This window comes from Cibotium barometz, chromosome 57, assembly GCF_041138505.1.
Source record: "Cibotium barometz isolate CiBa-2024 chromosome 57, ASM4113850v1, whole genome shotgun sequence".
In the NCBI taxonomy this organism is placed as follows: Eukaryota; Viridiplantae; Streptophyta; class Polypodiopsida; order Cyatheales; family Cibotiaceae; genus Cibotium; species Cibotium barometz.
In genome coordinates, this window is record NC_141102.1 from 31,057,906 (window position 1) to 31,075,758 (window position 17,853).

At 44.6% G+C, this 17,853-nt stretch overlaps 1 protein-coding gene and 2 pseudogenes across 1 annotated transcript; 1 reads left to right on the forward strand and 2 right to left on the reverse strand.

Moving 5' to 3' along the window:
* Nucleotides 1-8,680, forward strand: part of LOC147606654 (V-type proton ATPase 16 kDa proteolipid subunit-like) — a 103,436-nt pseudogene extending 94,756 nt beyond the window's left edge.
* A 1,659-nt stretch (nucleotides 8,681-10,339) lies between these two features.
* On the reverse strand, nucleotides 10,340-12,099 carry LOC147606655 (uncharacterized; annotated as a pseudogene).
* Nucleotides 12,100-12,288: 189 nt separating this feature from the next.
* LOC147606656 (uncharacterized) lies at nucleotides 12,289-13,051 on the reverse strand. The gene is made up of 2 exons (XM_086792247.1): nucleotides 12,714-13,051; nucleotides 12,289-12,673 (listed from the first exon to the last, which is right to left on the reverse strand). The coding sequence occupies exons 1-2, from the start codon at nucleotides 13,049-13,051 to the stop codon at nucleotides 12,289-12,291; spliced, it is 723 nt and encodes a 240-aa protein (XP_086648373.1).
* Between the last annotated feature and the right edge of the window lie 4,802 nt (nucleotides 13,052-17,853).

The window sequence follows — 17,853 nt, forward strand, 5'->3', positions numbered from 1 at the left end:
TTGGGTACGATGGTATGGGGAAGGCCCGGATTTTTCATGGCCTCTTAAGCACCAAGAGGCTTGAAAAATCCACACTGGGCACTAATTACCAATCCAAACATGCTCTGATTGGTGACCAAACTCTAGAAACATATGGGGGTGGGCCCCTCTCATATGCTTGCAAAGTCTGGTTCCCATCGGAGCATGTTTCAATACGATGGTATGGGGAAGGCCCGGATTTTCCATGGCCTCTTAAGCACCAAGAGACTTGAAAAATCCACATTGGGTGCTAATTACCAATCCAAACATGCTCCGATGTTGAGCAACATTTGCAAACATGTGGGGGTGGGCCCTTTCCACATGCTTACAAAGTTTGCTTTCCCATCGGAGCATGTTTGGGTATGATGGTATGGGGAAGGCCCGGATTTTCCATGGCCTCTTAAGCACCAAGAGACTTGCAAAATCAGCACTGGGCGCTAATTACCAATCCAAACATGGTTAGATTGTGACCAAACTCTACAAGCATGTGTGGGGGGGGGTCCCCCCACATGCTTGCAAAGTTTGGTCCCCATCGGAGCATGTTTGGGTACGATAGTATGGGGAAGGCCCGGATTTTCCATGGCCTCTAAAAGCACCAAGGACTTGAAAAATCCACATTGGGCGCTAATTACCAATCCAAACATGCTCCGACTATGACCAAACTTTGTAAGCATGTGGGGGTTGGCCCCTCCCACATGCTTGCAAAGTTTGGTCCCCATCGAAGGAAGTTTGGGTACGATGGTATGGGGAAGGCCCGGATTTTTCATGGCCTCTTAAGCACCAAGAGGGTTGAAAAATCCACACTGGGCACTAATTACCAATCTAAACATGCTCTGATTGGTGACCAAACTCTAGAAACATGTGGGGGTGTGCCCCTCCCATATGCTTGCAAAGTTTGGTTCCCATCGGAGCATGTTTGGGTACGATGGTATGGGGAAGGCCCGGATTTTTCATGGCCTCTTAAGCACCAAGAGGCTTGAAAAATCCACACTGGGCACTAATTACCAATCCAAACATGCTCTGATTGGTGACCAAACTCTAGAAACATGTGGGGGTGGGCCCCTCCCATATGCTTGCAAAGTTTGGTTCCCATCGGAGCATGTTTCGGTACGATGGTATGGGGAAGGCCCGGATTTTCCATGGCCTCTTAAGCACCAAAAGACTAGAAAAATCCACACTGGCCGCTAATATTACCAATCCAAACATGCTTTGATTGTAACCAAACTTTGCAAGCATGTGGGGGTGGGACCCCCCACATGCTTGCAAAGTTTGGTCCCCATCAGAGTATGTTTGGATACGATGGTATGGGGATTGCCCGAATTTTCCATGGCCTCTTAAGCACCAAGAGGCTTGAGAAATCCACACTGGGCACTAATTACCAATCCAAACATGCTCTGATTGGTGACCAAACTCTAGAAACATGTGGGGGTGGGCCCCTCCCATATGCTTGCAAAGTTTGGTTCCCATCGGAGCATGTTTCGGTACGATGGTATGGGGAAGGCCCGGATTTTCCATAGCCTCTTAAGCACCAAGAGACTTGAAAAATCCACACTGGGCGCTAATTACCAATCCAAACATGCTCTGATTATGACCAAACTTTGCATTCATATGGGGGTGGGCTCCCCCCACATGCTTGCCAAGTTTGGTTCCCATCGGGGCATGTTTGGGTACGATGGTATGGGGAAGGCCCGGATTTTCCGTGGCCTCTTAAGTAACAAGAGACTTGAAAAATCCACATTGGCCCCGCTAATTACCAATACAAACATGCTCCAATTGTGACCAGACTTTGCAAACATGTGGGGGTGGGCTCCTCCCACATGCTTCCAAAGTTTGGTTCCCATCTGAGCATGTTTAGGTATAATGGTATAGGAAGGGCCTGGATTTTTCATGGCCTCTTAAGCACCAAGAGACTTGAAAAATCCGCACTGGGTGCTAATTACCAATCCAAACATGCTCCGATAGTGACCAAACTTTGTAATCATGTGGGGGTGAGTCCCCACCCCATGCTTCAAAGTTTGGTCCCCATCGGAGCATGTTTAGGTACGATGGTATGGGGAAGGCCCGGATTTTCCATGGCCTCTTAAGCACCTAGAGACTTGAAAAATCCACACACTAGGTGCTAATTACCAATCCAAACATGCTCCAGTGGTGACCAAACTTTGCAAACATGTGGGGGTAGGACCCTCCGACATGCTTGCAAAGTTGGGTCCCCATCGTAGCATGTTTGGGTAGTACGATGGTATGGGGAAGGCCCAGATTTTCCATGGCCTCTTAAGCACCAAGAGACTTGAAAAATCCACACTTGGTGCTAATTACCAATCCAAGCATGCTCTGATTGTGACGAAACTTCGCAAACATGTGGCGGTGGGACTCTCCCACATGCTTGCAAAGTTTGGTTCCCATCAAAGCATGTTTGGGTATGATAGTATGGAGAAGGCCCGGATTTTCCATGGCCTCTTAAGCCCCAAGAGAAATGAAAAATCTGCACTGGACGCTAATTACCAATCCAAACATGCTCCGATTGTGACCAAACTCTACACGCATTCCCCCCATATACTTGCAAAGTTTTGTCCCCATCGGAGCATGTTTGGGTACGATGGTATGGGGAAGGCCCAGATTTTCCATGGCCTCTTAAGCACCAAGAGACTTGAGAAATCCACACTGGCCGCTAATTACCAATCCAAACATGCTCCGATTATGACCAAACTTTGCAAGCATGTAGGGGTGGGCCCTTTCCACATGCTTGCAAAGTTGGGTCCCCATCAGAGCATGTTTGGATACGATGGTATGGGGAAGGCCCGGATTTTCCATGGCCTCTTAACCACCAAGAGACTTGAAAAAAAAGCACTGGGCGATCCAAACATGCTGGGATTTTGACCAAACTCTGCAAGCATGTGAAGGGGGGTCCCCCCGACATGCTTGCAAAGTTTGGTCCCCATCAGAGCATGTTTGGGTATGATGGTATGGGGAAGGCCCGGATTTTCCATGGCCTCTTAAGCACCAAAAGACATGAAAAATCCACAATGGGCACTAATTACCAATCCAAACATGCTCCGATTGTGACCAAACTTTGCAAACATGTGGGGGTGGTCCCTTCCCACATGCTTGCAAAGTTTGGTTCCCATCAGAGCATGTTTGGGTATGATGGTATATGGAAGGCCCGGATTTTCCATGGCCTCTTAAGCACCAAGAGACCTGAAGAATCCACACTGGCCGCTAATTACCAATCCAAACATGCTCCGATGTTGAGCAACATTTGCAAACATGTGGGGGTGGGCCCTTCCCACATGCTTACAAAGTTTGCTTTTCCATCGGAGCATGTTTGGGTATGATGGTATGGGGAAGGCCCGGATTTTCCATGGCCTCTTAAGCACCAAGAGACTTGCAAAATCTGCACTGGGCGCTAATTACCAATCCAAACATGGTTCGATTGTGACCAAACTCTACAAGCATGTGTGGGGGGGGTCCCCCCACATGCTTGCAAAGTTTGGTCCCCATCGGAGCATGTTTGGGTACGATGGTATGGGGAAGGCCCGGATTTTCCATGGCCTCTAAAAGCACCAAGGACTTGAAAAATCCACATTGGGCGCTAATTACCAATCCAAACATGCTCCGATTATGACCAAACTTTGTAAGCATGTGGGGGTTGGCCCCTCCCACATGCTTGCAAAGTTTGGTCCCCATCGGAGCATGTTTGGGTACGATGGTATGGGGAAGGCCCGGATTTTTCATGGCCTCTTAAGCACCAAGAGACTTGAAAAATCCGCACTGGGCCCTAATTACCAATCCAAACATGCTTTGATTGTGACCAAACTCCTCAAGCATGTGGGGGGGAGTCCCCCCCACATGCTTGCAAGGTTTGGTCCCCATCGGAGCATGTTTGGGTACGATGGTATGGGGAAGGCCCAGATTTTCCATGGCCTCTTAAGCACCAAGAGACTTGAAAAATCCACACTGGCCGCTAATTACCAATCTAAACATGCTTCGATCGTGACCAAACTTTTCAAGCATGTGGAGGTTTCCCCTCCCACTTGCTTGCAAAGTTGGGTCCCTATCGGAGCATGTTTGGGTATGATGGTATGGGGACGGCCCGGATTTTCCACGGCCTCTTAAGCACCAAGAGACTTGCAAAATCCACACTGGGCCCTAATAACCAATCCAAATATGCTCCGATTGTTGTGACCAGAATTTACAAACATGTGGGGGTGGGGCCCTCCCACATGCTTGCAAAGTTTGGTTCCCATCGAAGCATGTTTGGGTATGATGGTATGGGGAAGGCTCGTATTTTCCATGGCCTCTTAAGCACCAAGAGACTTGAAAAATCTGCACTGGATGCTAATTACCAATCCAAACATGCTCCGATTGTGACCAAACTTTGCAAGCATATGGGGGGGTCCCCCCTACATGCTTGCAAAGTTTGGTCCCCATCGGAGTATGTTTGGGTACAATGGTATGGGAAAGGCGCGAATTTTCCATAGCCTCTTAAGCACCAAGAGACTTGAAAAATCCACACTGGCCGCTAATTACCAATCCAAACATGCTCCGATTATGACCAAACTTTGCAAGCATGTAGGGGTGGGCCCCTCCCACATGCTTGCAAAGTTCGATCCCCATCAGAGCATGCTTGGGTATGATGGTATGGGGAAGGCCCGGATTTTCCATGGCCTCTTAAGCACCAAGAGACTTGAAAAATCGGCACTGGGCTAGTTACCAATCCAAACATACTGTGATTGTGACCAAACTCTGCAAGCATGTCCGAGGGGGTGTTTCCCCCACATGCTTACAAAGTTTAGTCCCCATGGGAGCATGTTTGGGTACGATGGTATGGGGAAGGCCTGGATTTTGCATGGCCTCTTAAGCACCAAGAGACTTGAAAAATCCACACTGGGCGCTAATTACCAATCCAAACATGCTCCAATTGTGACCAAACTTTGCAAACATTTGGGGGTGGGCCCCTCCCACATGCTTGCAAAGTTTGGTTTCCATCGGAGTATGTTTGGGTATGATGGTATTAGGAAGGCCCGGATTTTCCATGGCCTCTTAAGCACCAAGAGACTTGAAAAATCCACACTGGCTGCTAATTACCAATTTAAACATGCTCCGATTGTGACCAAACTTTGCAAACATGCGGGGGTGGGCCCTTTCCACATGCTTGCAAAGTTTGGTTCCCATCGGAGCATGTTTGGGTATGATGGTATGGGGAAGGCCCGGATTTTCCATGGCCTCTTAAGCACCAAGAGACTAGAAAAATCCGCACTGGGCGCTAATAACCAATCCAAACATGCTCCGATTGTGACCAAACTCTACAAGCATGTGGGGGGGGGTCGCCCCCACATTCTTGCAAAGTTTGGTCCCCATCGGAGCATGTTTGGGTATGATGGTATGGGGAAGGCTCGGATTTTCCATGGCCTCTAAAGCACCAAGAGACTTGAAAACTCCACACTGGGCGCTAATTCCCAATCCAATTGTGACCAAACTTTGTAAGCATGTGGGGGTGGGCCCCTCCCACATGCTTGCAAAGTTGGGTCCCCATCATCGGAGCATGTTTGGGTACGATGGTATGGGGAAGGCCCGGATTTTCCATGGCCTCTTAAGCACCAAGAGACTTGAAAAATCCGCACTGGGTGCTGATTACCACTCCAAAGGTGCTCCGATTGTGACCAAACTCTGCAAGCATGTGGGGGGTACTCCCCCACATGTTTGCAGAGTTTGGTCATGCTCCGAACTCTGCAAGCATGTGGGGGGGTCCCCCCCCACATGCTTGCAGAGTTTGGTCACAATCGGAGCATCTTTGGATTGGTAATCAGCACCCAGTCCCCCCCACATGCTTGCAAAGTTTGGTCCCCATCGGAGCATGTTTGGGTATGATGGTATGGGGAAGGCCCGGATTTTCCATGGCCTCTTAAGCACCAAGAGACTTGAAAAATCCACACTGGCCGTCGCTAATTACCAATCTTAACATGCTCTGATTGTGACCAAACTTTGCAAGCATGTGGAGGTGGACCCCTCCCACATGCTTGCAAAGTTGGGTTCCCATCGGAGCATGTTTGGGTACGATGGTTTGGGGAAGGCATGGATTTTCCATGGCCTCTTAAGCACCAAGAGACTTGAAAAATCCACACTGGGCGCTAATAACCAATCCAAACATGCTCCGATTTTGTGACCAAACTTTGCAAACATGTGGGGGTGGGCCCCTCTCACATGCTTGCAAAGTTTGGTTCCCACATCAGAGCATGTTTGGGTATGATGGTATGGGGAAGGCCGGGATTTTCCATGGCCTCTTAAGCACTAAGAGACTTGAAAAATCCGCACTGGGTGTAATTACCAATTCAAACATGCTGTGATTGTGACCAAACTTTGCAAGCATGTGGCGGTGGTCCCCCCCACATGTTTGCAAAGTTTGGTGTCCATCGGAGCATGTTTGGGTAGGATGGTATGGGGAAGGCCCAGATTTTCCATGGCCTCTTAAGCACCAAGAGACTTGAAAAATCCCCACTGGGTGATAATTACCAATCCAAAAATGCTCCGATTGTGACCAAACTTTCCAAGCATGTGGGGGTGGGCCCCTCCCACATGCTTACAAAGTTTGGTCCCCATCGGAGCATGTTTAGGTAGGATGGTATGGGGAAGGCATGGATTTTCCATGGCCTCTTAAGCACCAAGAGACTTGAAAAATCCACACTGGGTGCTAATTACTAATCCAAACATGCTCTGATTATGATCAAACTTTTCATGCATGTGGGGGTGGGCTCCCCCCACATGCTTGCAAAGTTTGGTTCCCACATCGGGGCATGTTTGGGTATGATGGTGTGGGGAAGGCCCGAATTTTCCATGGCCTCTTAAGCACCAAGAGACTTGAAAAATCCAGAGTAGTGGGCACTAATTACTAACCCAAACATGCTCCGATCATGACCAAACTTTGCAAGCATTTGGGGGTGGGCTCCCCCCCACATGCTTGCAAAGTGTGGTTCCCCCCCTCGGAGCATGTTTGGGTACGATGGCATGGAGATTTCCAACAAACAATATGATAGCCAAAGTGTTAAAAAATTTAAAAAAATCAAGAACATCAACTAAAATGTAATGATACTCAATAAATGAAAAAACTCATAATGATATAGACATCAAATAAGTACATCAGAATGAAAATGAGCTACCCCAGCTAGTCTGAGGTTAGTCACTGCCCATAAATCTAAGTACAATGTAAGTGAGCTAACCCAGCTAGTCTGAGTTTAGTCACTATCAATCAAAATTGTCATCTCTAACTACTGGTCGACGTGCGCATCGAGACTGTTGTGCATGTCGAGGAGGCTGTGCCGGCTACCACTACAAGAATGGTCTATACATAGTGACCCTCATACAAATATGAAGAAAATAGCGAGGGTCGCTTTCGTGGATGCTTATGTGACCTTTAAAATGTAGTCTTATATGCCACCGTAGTAGCGACCATAGCAAACTGGGGTTGAGTGGCATAAGCATCGAAATTGTGATGCATAACCCACGTTTTTATTCGGGTCGTTTATGAGACCAAGCTTCTTTAAAAAAACTTCAGCGTGTAGTCAATTTCGTTTCGCGCGCACTGTAGCAGCTTCAAACAATCGACTTCCTCTCACAATCCCAAGCTCACGGCCAGCACAGGTAACGTGTGTGTGTGTGTTGGGGTATCGATGCTCTGTGTGTGTTTGTGTGTGTGTGTGTGGTGTGTGTGTGTGTGTGTGTGTGTGTGTGTGTGAGAGAGAGAGAGAGAGAGAGAGAGAGAGATTTCGACCATAGAGTTTAATGGAAACACCACGGCTGCATTCTTCGGCTTCCTTGGAGCTGCTGCAACGCTTGTCTTCTCCTATATGGGTGCTGCTTATGGAACTGCAAAGAGTGGGGTTGGAGTGAATCTATTGCTGGACAGGTCAAGTTCAGATAGAAAGGGGCATTTCTGCAATGCTTCATGAAGCTTAATTAGAAGGCTACCTAACAAGTTGTTGGACATTAGCAATGTAGTAAGAGAAGAACAATTTTGCAATGTGGGTAGGTTTTTGGATAGGTCCACATACTCTAAGCTATCTTGGAAAATAGAACTGGGTGCGCATCCATGGGCGTACCAGGTGCAACATTTTGCTGGGCAACCAATGGCACTTCAGCCTTAACCTACCCACCAGGAGCTCTACGTACATTTAGTTTTTGAAGCTTTCTTTTGTTCCTTTTCACTCCCAATGATCGAGTTCAGCTCTTCAAGCGGTGCAGACAAAAAGGTATCCTCCTTAACATTCATTAACCGCATGGCATGATGAGGCCTGAGCTAGTGAGATGAAGTCTATTGTACCAGTTGTCATGGCTGGTGTGCTGGGTACTTATGGCCTTATTATTGCTGTACCACTTGTCATGGCTGGTGTGCTGGGTACTTATGGCCTTATTATTGCTGTCATTATAAGCACGGGTATCAATCCTAAAAACACTGCCTACTACTATCTGTTTGATGGTTACGCGCATCTATCATCTGGTCTTGCTTGCGGGCTAGCTGGTCTTTCTGCTGGAATGGCCATCGGGCATTGTCGGGGATGCGGGCGTTGGAGCTAATGCATAGCAGCCAAAGCTGTTTGTGGGCATGATTCTTATTCTCATCTTTGCAGAGGCTGTATCATCCTATCAAATCAAAAAAAAAAGTGTGTGAGTGAGAGAGAGAGAGAGAGAGAAGGGCTGCCAAGTGTGTGTGTGTGTGTGTGTGAGTGAGAGATAGAGAGGAGAGAGAGAGAGAGAGAGAGAGAGAGAGAGAGAGAGGGAGGGGGGGCTGCCGAGTGTGTGTGCGTGTGTGGTGTGTGTGTGTGTGAGAGAAAGAGAGAGAGAGAGAGAGAGAGAGAGAGAGAGTGTCTAGAAATAGTCTCCCCTTGCGGGGGTGTGATCCGTGTCATTTGTAGATGTTTCCATTAGTAGTTTGTGGTGTTCTAGGATGCGGGTAAGATATATCCCTAGACCTGTAGGAGAGGGTTTTGTTTTTAGAAGCAAATCTGCAAAAGTGTGACATCCATGGATGAGCTGCTGAAAATTAGCTCGAATGTGTGCATATGCGGGGCATTTTAGTGTCACGTGAGCTTCATCCTCAAGGGCTTGCATAGTGCATGCTTTGCATATCCTTTTTTTAGCATCAATTTTCAGCCATCCTTCCGTTTCTATCTTATGCATGTGTGATCTTGTATGCATCAAAGTTATGGCTCTTCTTGCCATATGGGGCATGGGCATGCGGATGTGAACTTGTGCTTCCGGTTGGCTCATTTTGTATGTCTCCCAATATCATGGGTTTACATTTTTGCAGTAGTACTCATACTTGGATCTATGTATAGTCGTTTGCCATTTATTGTGAAGGCAATCAAGTATTGCTATGTCAAAATTCAGCATGCATTCTCTTTCTTTCCCCGTGTCAATCGGCATGTCTACATATGCCTCCACATCCCATTTGGTGAACCACTTTCTGATGTCTTGAACAAGACTAGAGGAAAGAAATTTACTCTTCGTTGTCTTTTGTGGTGCGCATCCAATTTCCCATGCTATGCGGGGGATTCGAGTAGCGGGCATCATTTTGATTTTCAATATGTATGCATGCATTCTTTTTAAGGCTTTGATCTCTAGAGGCATGTTTCCTATTTCTAGCAATAGTACCGAGTAAGGTGTGGTTTTCTTAATGCCCAAGTGTCTACATAGGAACTTCTTTTGTATTTTCTCAATCTCATTCCATGTATGAGCTGAAATGCTTGTGCCCCACAATTCTACTCCATATAGAATGGCCTGCACTACACATGTCTCAAAGATTATGTTCTTTATCTCCCATCTTCTGATGTTTTTTTGCATGCACATGTTCTCAAATTGATAGTACTTGGCGTGGCCGGCATCAATCCTATTTCTTACGCATTGTCCCCAGGCATAATTGGATGGAATATCAATTCAAGTACCTGAAGCTGTCCACTTTCTCAATTGGCTGCCCTTGATATGTGAGTGATGGCTGAATTTCTTGTGGATGAGTTCTTATGAGCATAAACTTCGTCTTGTTTACATTGACGGAGAGACCCGTAGTGTCACAAAAGGTGTGTATAGCATTCATCAATTTCTGTAAAGATGCCATGTCATGTGCAAAAAGTACAACATCATCTGCGTAGATTAGCAGCAAGAGGGTGAGCATTCCAATGGCTGGTCCGTCTGTTTCTTCCACTAGTGCTTGAGGGATGAAGTCTTCTAGTTGGTCAATGCATAGTCCGAAGAGAGTGGGGGATAGGGGGCACCCTTGTTTGACTCCCATATTGCTTGAGAATTCTTTAGATAAGCCGGTCTGTGTCTTTAACTAGCATCTAACTTGTTGATAAAGTTGTGCTACTGCCACTCTAAGATGCATCGGGACCCCTATATATTCCATTCTCTGCCATAGCCCACTTCTTGGGATCGTGTCAAATGCTTTTGTAAAATCCACAAAGCAACAATGCAAAGTTTTCCCTTTTAGCCGGCTTTCTTCCATGAGAACCCTAAGCGATATAAGATGATCAATGGTACTATGTTTAGGTCTAAAACCTGCTTGTCCTTTAGCCTGTTTGCCATTTGTCTCGGCCCATACGCTTATAGCTTGTTCTAGGATGCTCCCTAGAAGCTTAGACATGCAAGATCCCACCATGATGGTTTGGTAATTAGTGGGCTGATTTGCATCCCCTTTCTTGAAAAGTGCTTTGATCCAATTCTTTTGCCAATCAATGGGCAGCCCTTGTGTTATGGATTTATTGAGGAGTCCATGTATCCATTGCCGTGCAGTACTGCCTGACCATTTGAGCATTTCTGAGTTGAACTGAAGCATGTCTAGTGCTTTGCCATTGGCTAGTTTTTTTATGCTCTTTGTTACCATCGAAAAGTCAAAGCATTCTTCTGATTGTTTTGTCTCTTGCATATTAGGCATCCCTTCTGCATCTTTGTGTACATATAACTTTTCTACATATGCATACATATCTTCTGGGCTTATGTCTCCGGTAATGTCTTGTCTTTTGCCTTTCATCCTCATCCATTCCTTTTGGGGTTTTTCTTGAAGTTTATTAGGGCTTGTGTCTCGGTGTGTAGTTCATGTTCTCTTTTTCTCCTCTTGAGAGTTGTGTATGTTTTTGCCAAAGCTGTCCATTCTATGGCTATTTTGGGGGTTGACCTCAAATGTCTTTTAGCAATCTTGCATTCTTCATCAAACCATGAGTTGTGTGGCAACCCTTTCACCTTTGTTTCTTGTCTATGAGTTTTCCCCATTGTTTCCTCTACTGCTTCACTCATTGCTTGCTTGAATTTGTTCCATGCTTGATCTACATTTATTGGCATGCATTCTCTTGCTAGTTTATCATCAAGGGAAGCGGCATAGGTTTTCTTTTTTTCAATTTGCATTTTGTATGCCCATGCTCGAATTTGAGCCTGTTTTCCTCTCCTCTGAATGGGTACCCGTAACCATACATGAATGGGTGTATGATCCGAGTTTGTTGATCTATCCCCAATTTCAAAGTTATGCACCATGTGGGATGCCTCATATTGGATCAATAAATAATCAATAGCACTCATTCCCTTGTTGGCGGTGTAGCATGTGCATTCCCCTAAGTTGGTAAATTTGTTCACTCCATTTATAGCTATTAATTGCATAGCTGTCATCATGCTTAGTAATGCTGTTCCTTGTGGGTTTTTCACTTGGTCTTTTGAGCATCGCTTCCACATGTGGTCAAGCACATCCATTTGATGCTCTAGACCCGGAGGTGTCATGAGATTTATGACTTGCATTTGTGCATGTGCTATGCGGGCATTCATGTCCCCAGTAAGCATCACTACCCCTTCTTGCGTGTAAGTGTTAATATCTGCATACAAATCTTCAAAGGGGTTGTTCTTCTCTATGTTGAAAGCATTATAGAACAGTGATTCCCTATGGGGAATGTAGCACCCTGCTATGAACACTGGTTTACCTCCTGTGTCAATCTTGACCCATATGTATCGCTTATGAGCATCTTTTTTGCATATTGTAATCACTTTTTGAAGCTCTTCTTTGTACATCACTGCCACCCCTCCTTGTCCTCTCGTCTTTGTACTCGGCATCCATAGAGAGTGTGTGACATACCCATCAACATGTGGTATCCTGCATGTATCGTGTTCCCATGTTTCCAATAGGAAAAGTACATCCGCGTGTGGTAAGAATTCTGTGAGCCCCTCCCCTTTGTGCCAGGGGAAGCCGCGGTAATTCTAGCTTATTACATGTAGTTCTATGGTCCCATGGGCCTCCTCTTGTCATTTTTCCTGTTCTCCCCCTTCCGTGGTGGGTGTTTTCTTATTGGTGCGTGCTTCATAGGCTTCCCTTCTTGCCTTCTGTTGGTTCGGCGTTCTATCTTCACTTATGTATAATGGGCTGTCTTTTAGATATATGCGAGCATTTTCAAGGATAATGGCCCTCTTTCGTGCATATAGGAGTGTGCATACAATTTCTCGGTTGGTTTCGGGCTTCTTCTTCCCTACTCTGTGCGCGCCGTATACCACAACATCATGCATACCAAATTTAGTGGAAATGATATCCGTGATGTCCGTGTTCAATGTAAGCACTTGTTCTGTGTCCGTTTCTGGAATGCCTCGCACTACTATGTTCATCTTCCTTTCCTCTAGCTCGTTGTATTCTTTCCTCTAGCTCGTTGTATTCTTTTTCATCCTCAATGACATACATTTCATCATTTGTGGTAGTGGTGGCCGAGTTTGTGTGCCCATTCTTTACTATGCTTGCCCAAGATCCCACATTTCCTGGTACATTTTGTTGGGTTCTCTCACTGATACGTGTAAGTTTTTCGTCATGTGAGGCCAATGTATCCTGCATCATGTTGGTTTGTTTATTGAAGGCTTCTTGTAGTTCTTGCAACTTCTTCTCTTGGTTAAGGACCCACATATCTTGCATTTGTAGCTTTTGCTCAAGCTCTTGGTTTTTAAGTGCAAGGTTTTTTATTTCTTCACTTTGGTTCATCATGATAGTTTGCATTGAGGTGATGAACCCCCATATGTCTTGCATGGAGCCCATCACTACATGTCCCTTGGTCGTTTCATCTACATGGCATTCTTGTGCTTTGTTTGCTCCTGTACTTGTTCCTGTACCTGTACCTGTACCTATACTTGTCCCTGTACCTCTCCTTTTTTAGGAGGCAAAGAAGCCGCTAGCAGAGAAAGGAAAGAAGGCTAAGATGGCGCAGCTCCTTTAGGGTAAAAGGGACCCAATTTTTTTTAGGTCGGCTCTCTACCCAGAGAAAAGGGCAGTCCTTCTTTGGGGGGCAGGTCGACGAGCATACCTGCGGAAGCTCTTCACTCAAGTACAGGAAGTCTTCTGCGCAGCAGCAGCAACAAGGGGGCCAGGGGTAGCAAGGGAACACCTACAGTTCCAGACCAGTTGTCTAGTGTACACACAAGCAGAAGGCAATAATATACAAGAAGAAGGCGACCTAATTGAAGAAGCACAACCCTTTTAGAAGTACAAGCCTTATGGGCTGAGATGTACACAGCCTTTATGGAGGGTTTAGACCAACACATCGACTAGGACACTAGTCAGAGGAATTGTTAAGTATGTGCACAAGAATCGATCTTGGAGACTCAAGATGCAAGCAGAAGAACAATTCCAGAAACTGAATCTGGCATGGGAGTTCTCTTGGAGCAAGCCTCAGCTGAAAGTATGCTCATGCACACACACACCAGCCGCGTGAGGGCCTTAGGGCATCTGGCGTCTCCCGCAAGGAGTGAGGGATTCCCTTATATAGGCTGCTGGTGGCTGGTCCTCAAATTAGTAGACAAGAGAGTTGCAATTTTGGGAAAAGAACAACTTTCTTGGTCAAAAAGCCAAAATCGAAAAAAGGCAAAGACTAATCAGCTGAAGAGGGTGCATGGCTGATCTGGGTATAAAAGTGTCACCAACCTGTATTAAATCTATTGAATACATATACTTGAAGGTACTGTAAACTCTGTATGAGTACAAGTGCAGTATGATGGTATGATTAGTAGTAGTCAGCTTAAGCAGGGGAAACACCTGATGAAAGGTTTCTCTCTTGATTGAGATGAGCATGGGAGAGAGGGTATAAAACCCTAATCTGTAGTAGCTGACTATGCAGGCGTGATAAATCAGATGGGCTGGACAAAAAGAAGCTAAGTCGCTTGGATGCAAGTTCACACTTAAGTGACCTTTGGCAAGAAAGAGCCAAGCTCTACCAAAAAAAGCGCATAATAAAGTACAGCTGACCCTATCGTGGGTGCCAGGTTTATGCTAGAAAGAGCTCACTTTTACCAGAAGAGGCAAAAAAATAGCTTTTTCAGATCTGCGATTTCTTTTATCTGCTAAACCCGGACCAGCCATGTTGACTTTATGCTCAGCTAGGCTACGCAAGCTAGAAGAAGAGCTTCACCTTTTTGCCAGTAAAGCTGCGCATACCAAAGAGCTGCTCTCTTTATCCAGTAAAGTGCCTTTGTCTAAAGGCGATTCTTAGCTTGGCTGGCCTCCTTCCTTTTGCGCTGAGCAAAAGGAGCCTTTCCCCTCACTTTTAGAGCAGCGAATCACTTTTGGCATATGCCTTTCTGCTGATATAAATGACCTTAGACAGTTTTGGTGTGCGATTTCCTTTGTAGGCTAGATCTAGCTCTAACATGCACCCCCAGCCCTTATGCTCTTTCTCTCTCTCTCTCTCTCTCTATCATATGCCTTAGGGACATGGGCTGCCCTAGTGGCCTTTAGGTTTCCATACTTAGGAAATTGTAGAAGAGTTAATCCACAGCAAGCTGCGAGGAGTTAATCCACAGCAATTGTTGCGTGACGAGTGAAGATCAATGCAAGGATGCAACAAAAAGATGCTTAGGGATCTTGTAAAGAGTTCCAAGTTGTAGATGAGTGTGGGAGTGGGCTTGACAATAATCCCACATGGGAGCTTTTGGGAGTTTTAGAGTTTTTGTATAAAAAGTGGCTCATTTGAGAGCTTATGGACACATTGGGCTAAACTCATGTTTGAGCTCTCTTGAGACTAGTCTCCCTCTTTTTCCATAGAGGTGCAAGCTCTTCTCTCTCCCCATCTACATTATGGTATGAGCAATGTTCTTTTTTTAATTCAATGCAATGTTCTTTTTTTAATTCAATGCAATGCAATGAGATGATGTTTGTTTGTCTGTCTTCTCATATCTATTCTCTAGTGTGCATGTTTCTTGTTGATAGCTTCAAGGTTTGTGCGCATGCTAGGGAAGTGAGTGTTTGAGAATGAAGAATGCTTTGATCTTGTGTATGCAATAGCTTAGCTTTCTTCTTGTGTTGAATGTATGAATGAGTGGAATGATGAGTGAGTGAGCATGGCAAGATTAAGCTTGTGTGTGTGTTAAGTCTATGTCAATGGTAGTAGTATTCTTAGCATTCTCTCCATCAAATGGATAAGCTTTTATGCACCGGTACGGGTTGAATCCCTAGCTTCGAAAGGGATGCAAATCCCATTGGATTGAGCTACATGTGGATCATACTACTCTTGCTACAAGTGAGAGAGTTTTCCGTCTCTCCATTGCCGCCGCCGGGGATAAGACTCAAAACCGGTTGAGAAGCTTGCATTACTACCACTATTTCTTTTTGTTTTTAGGTTTAGGGTTAGCATGAGTGTGGAATCTTGGAGCTAGTGATTAGAAGAGAAAAAAATAGATTAATACTTACTTGTGCGGTTGAGATCTACTCCCGCTAATGTTTTCTCATTCATGTATATGCTTTCCATGGTTGTTGTCATTGATGTATTCGTGTTTTGTTCATAGATTAGAGTTAAAAAAAACATTTTTCTAAATAGGTCAAACTAAACGCTACAACCACTACCATAAGCCGATAACTTTAAGGCTAACAACATGAATGTTAGTAGTCGGCAGTAATAAAAAAAACAGTCGCTGCTGCGAAGGTGGAAAACTGGCTGGAAAAAAAGGAAGGAAGTGAAGGCTGTGTGGAAGAGAAAACGAAGGCCGCTGAAGGCCACGAAAGCAAAGGCCACGAGTGGTGGCCGTTGAAGAGAAGAGAAGGGAGGCCCAGGCGAGACCTGCGGCGGGTGAGGTGGCCGAAGGGCGACCGCGTGGAGAGGGCTAAGCACAAGCTTCAGCTCTACTGGCCAGCGGTGAGGCGCAGCAGCAAAAGGCAGTTGTGAAGGCGGGGCGGCTGGCAGCTGGAGGCGCAGCAGCAAAAGGCGGTTGAGTAGCTGTGGAGGCGAGCGAAGCTAAAAGAAAGCGAGAGGTGGCTGCAGACGAAAGAGACGATGAAGGGTGGTGTGGAAGGAGGTGGCTGTGGAGGAGAGTGGCCGGTGGAGTGGAGACGCGACTGGCGGGTGGCGTTGGGAGTGGCCAGCGTGGAAGCGAAGTGGCCAACGTAGGAGACGAAGGCGGTGAAGGAACCTGCAGCAACTAGCGAAGGCGAAAGCAGATAAGGTTGACGTGTCAGCAGAGGAGGCGAAGCAGAGCGCACGATCCGGAGGCGGCAGATAAGGTTAGTGATTTTTTCTATTTTTTTTATTTTTTAAATTTATTTTTGTTAATTATATTTTTAAAAAAAAATAAAAAAAATAATAAAACAATAAAAATATATATATATATATATAATTTAAAAAAAAAGAGAAAAGAAAGAAAGAAAGAAAGAAAGAAAGAAAAACAAAAATAATAAAAATATAATTTTTTGTATAATTTGTATTTTTTTAAAAATATAATTTTTTGTATAATTTGTATTTTTTAAAAAAACTTTTGTAATTTTTTGCATAATTAGTATTTGTGTGTAATTAGTAAAAAAAAGAAAAAGAAAAAGAAAAATTTTGTAAATTTGTTTAGGAGTCCATATTCTTTGCATACTTTGTAATTTTTCATTATTTTAAATTTCTGTAATTTTTGCATAATTAGTGTAACTTGCATTGTTTTAAATTTTTGTAATTTTGTGCATAATTAGTATTTTTATGTAATTAGTAAGAAATAAAATATATATATATATATATATATAAGAAAAAATAAAAAAAAAGAAAAGAAAAGAAAAGGAAAGAAATAGAAATAGAAAAATTCTGTAAATTATGTATTTTTTTAGGAATCCAATTTTTTTGCATATTCTGCATATTTTGCAACTTTTTTTTTTAAATTTCTGTAATTTTTTGCATAATTAGAGTAACTTGCATTTTTTTTTAAATTTTTATAATTTTGTGCATAATTAGTATTTTTTAGCGTAATTCATATTTTTGTGTAATTAGGAAAAAAAATTAAAAAAAGAGGATAGATAGTTACACACATATTTATTTTAGTTGCATTTAGTGGATAGGTAGGATTTCAAAAAAAAAACAAAAACAAAAAAAAACAAAAAAAATTTGATCTTATGCACTTGCGGTCGGGACGTCTTATAGACACTACCATAGGGCCTAGGGCACCTTCTAGAGTACCTACGCAGGAAAGTGGGACCCAATCGGTAGGAAATTTGGCAGATATTGCTGAAACCTTTTTCGAGTCCCAATCTGATACCCTTTCTAGAACAACTAGCTCATTGTCCATGGACAATCTAGGGCCGTCAAATAGTCATCCCTTAGCCCCAAATAGGACACCCACAAGATCTTTTAATCCATTTGAAGCCGACACCATGGGGTTAACACTCAATGTGAGACTCCAATATGTCTACACGAATGCTCAAGGAGCTGAGATCTTTAGGGATCCATAACAACGGTATCTTGTTAAGATCGCAGACTTTTTCTCAGAACTTGATAGAGCACCTCTAATCAATGACCAGGGTAGCATGTACATGGGTGGAGATGGTGTTCGCTACGAAGTCACCTATCATCCAGAGAATGTAGACAAATTAGG